This window comes from Eimeria acervulina, genomic scaffold (genome assembly GCF_000499425.1).
Source record: "Eimeria acervulina Houghton genomic scaffold, Eah_scaff1929, whole genome shotgun sequence".
NCBI classification, from domain to species: Eukaryota; Apicomplexa; class Conoidasida; order Eucoccidiorida; family Eimeriidae; genus Eimeria; species Eimeria acervulina.
Window position 1 is genome coordinate 1 of NW_013548809.1, and position 3,401 is coordinate 3,401.

General features: G+C 45.3%; 1 protein-coding gene across 1 annotated transcript; it reads left to right on the forward strand.

Moving 5' to 3' along the window:
* Positions 1 to 386: 386 nt before the first annotated feature.
* Positions 387 to 2,487, forward strand: EAH_00064080 (Ras family domain-containing protein, putative; the record flags this gene model as incomplete). Its single annotated transcript, XM_013393020.1, has 7 exons — positions 387 to 435; positions 685 to 800; positions 884 to 947; positions 1,018 to 1,084; positions 1,528 to 1,735; positions 2,152 to 2,237; positions 2,419 to 2,487. Coding segments are annotated over 7 exons (659 nt in total), but the record flags the coding sequence as incomplete, so codon positions are not given.
* Between the last annotated feature and the right edge of the window lie 914 nt (positions 2,488 to 3,401).

Genomic DNA, 3,401 nt, shown 5'->3' on the forward strand with positions numbered 1-3,401 from the left:
TATATATATATATATATAAGAATATGCATATGTATGCGTAGGTACAATATATATATATATATATATATGCATTTACATGTATATGTATATATCTACATATATATATATATGTATATATGTTTATGTTTATATATTGTCATATATACATATGTATATACGTGCATGCATACGTATCCATGGATGCATATAAATATGTGGACATATCTATTTCTCTATCTCAATTTCTGCATATCTATTCAGGCAGATATCTTTATATATATGTATATATATGTATATATATATAAAGATATATATATATATAAAGATATATATATGTATATATATATATATATACAGATTGCGTATATATATATGATATGATACGGGTTTGGGGTTTGTTTTTGCAGTTGTTCTCATTGGGGACAGCGGCGTAGGGAAGTCTAATATGCTTTCCAGGTGCTGCTCGAGGGTTTAGGGCTAAGGGTTTAGGGTTTGATGCTGTTATAGGATTTAGGATTTAGGGTTTAGGGTTTAGGGTTTAGTGTTGTTATAGGGTTTGGGGTTTAATGCGCCGAGTTCATTTGGGGTTTTCTTCTGCTGCACCGGCCCTAGGGTTTAGCAGTCTTCTTGTAAAGCCTCTGTATCCAGATTGAGGGTATAGGGTTTAGGGTTTAGGGTTTAGGGTTTAGGGTTATGCATGCGCAGGTTCACTCGCGATGAGTTTAATCTCGAAAGCAAATCAACAATAGGGGTGGAGTTTGCAACAAAGAGCGTCTATCTGGATGAAGGGAAAGTCATTAAGGCGCAGATCTGGGACACAGGTAGGGTTTAGGGTTTAGGGTTTAGGGTTAAGGGTTTAGGGTTTAGGGTTTAGGGTTTAGGGTTTAGGGTTTGCGGTTTCTAGGCCGGATGACGGCTCATGCATCGATTCTCTTTGAAGCAAGTGCAGCAACTCGAGATGCCTGCAGGTATTTAGGGTATAGGGTTTAGGGTATAGGATTTAGGGTTTAGGGTTTAGGGTTTAGGGTTTACGTGCAGCTGGCCAGGAGAGATACAGGGCGATAACATCTGCATATTACCGGGGGGCTGTTGGTGCCTTGTTGGTGTACGACATCTCCAAGCGCCAGTCCTTCGAGAACGTAAGGGTTTAGGGTTTAGGGTTTAGGGTTTAGGGTTTAGGGTTTAGGGTTTTGTGGGGGATTGTGCGTTGCGCCCAACCGCCTTTCCGTGAATTAAGGGTGTAGGGTTTAGGGTTTAGGGTTTCGAGCTGCCTTTTTCTCGTGGGTTTAAATATCGGTTGCATGAAGTTCCCGTTTCCTATGGGTATTACGGACAAGCGATATTGTCCCCAAGGGTTTAGGCTTTAGGGTTTAGGGTTTAGGGTTTACGGCTTGGGGACTACGGCTTAGGGTTTAGGGTTCAGGGTTTACGGTTTACGGTCTAGGGTGTAGGGCTTAGGGTTCAGGGTTTACGGTTTACGGTTCAGGGTTTACGGTTTACGGTTCAGGGTTTAGGGTTTAGGGTTTAGGGTTTGTGTATATATGATAGGTGGAGCGTTGGCTGAAGGAGCTTCGGGACCATGCGGACCCTAACATTGTAATATTATTGGTTGGAAATAAGAGCGACTTAAGACATTTAAGAGCAGTATCTCCTGAAGAGGCGACACGATTTGCTAATAGAGAGAACTTAGCCTTCATTGAAACCAGTGCTCTTGATGCTACGAATGTAGAACAGGCATTCCATCAGATATTAGCAGGTACGATGCTTTTAGGGTTTAGGGTTTAGGGTTTACGGGTTAGGGTTTGAGGCGCGTGTGCAGGTTTAGGGTTTAGGGCTTAGGGTTTGGGATCGCGGACCAGTTCAGGGTTTAGGGTTTAGGGTTTTGGGTTTTGGGCTGGGTGCTGTGAGGGTTTAGGGTTAAGAAGGGCTTTGGGGTGGGGGTGTGCAAGGTTTAGGGTTTAGGGTTTAGGGTTTGGGCGCTGGGGTTTACGACCTAAGGGTGCAGTGCTGACTGAGGGTTTAGGGTTTATGGGTGGTGGGTTTGCGGGTTTGGGGTTTTAGTTGTTGATGATGGAGGTATTGCGTAGATAGGGTTTAGGGCGGGGGTTTCGACGAGGGTTTAGGGTTTTAGGGTTTAGGGTTTAGGGTTTAGGGTTTGTGGCTGGTGAACAGAAATATATCTGCTAAGACAGAAAAAACAAATGGAGGATAATCCCCAGGGAGCTGTAACACAACCAGGCAGAGGCCAGAAGATTCAAGTAAACCCTAAACCCTAAACCCTAAACCCTAAGCTCATTCTTTTAAACCCTAATTCCTGCCTGCCTGTTGAGTGGTGAAGCGCAGATCCGTCGGGGTGTTCAGGCGGTTGTGGGCCCGTGGTATAGCTGTGCATTAGGGTTTAGGGTTTAGGGTTTGAGGAGGCTTGGGGTGTATACGCAGGTTGATGAGGATAACACCCGCAGCATGCAGTCGCGCCCCAGCAAGAAGAGCGGCTGCTGCAGCAGCTGACGTGTTTTTGTTGCTGCTCGCAGCTTTGCTGCAGTAGCAACAACAGCTGCTGCTGCTGTTGCTGCTGTCTGCCGAAACAGCAGCAGCAGCAGCAGCAGCAGTAAGATAAGCAACGCATCGTGTTTGCTGTAAAGGGCGAGTGCTCTTCGGCACCGCAGCAGCAGCAGCAGCTGCTGCTGCTACTGCTGCTGCAGCAGCAAGCATCTAAGTGGCGGCAGCAGCAGCAGCTGCTGCAGCAGAGCTGCTGCAGCAGCAGCAGCTGTCCATACACCCCGAAACAGCGGAAGGTGGAAGGGGCTTTAAAGCCCTTAAGGCAGAGAGCGTATAACCTTACGCTGTTAATGCACAACTGAAAATGCTGCTGCAGAAGCTGCTGCTACTGCTGCTGCTGCTGCTGCTGCAGGCACCTGCAGCGCCATGCCAGCAGCAACAGCAGCAGCGGAAGTGTGCGAAGCATTTGCTGCAGCATTGATAGTCTCTTGTACGTGCGGACCTGAGACGCTGCTGCTGTTGCTGCTGCTCTTTCTGCTGCTGCTGCTGTAGCAGCTGCTGCAGCAGCAGCAGCAGCACAAAGGGCAGCAGCAGCAGCAGCAGTTGAAGAACTTGTGTCTCTGTTTACGCCCTCAATAGATGGAAGGAGTTATATATTGCTTATCTTCTGATGCTTCTCTGCATTAAACTTTCACCGATTATATTCGCACTAACATCCTCAGCCACTTCCTATCAAATCGCTACGGTGTACAGACACCCGAAAAATGAATGCCGCAAACAACTAAGTATTTTATATATATATATGAATATATGTACATATAAGTGTACCCGTAAATAAGCTATAAGCTATATATATATATATATATATACATATATATATATATATATGTATATATATAGGTGTACCCGTAAATAAGCTATAA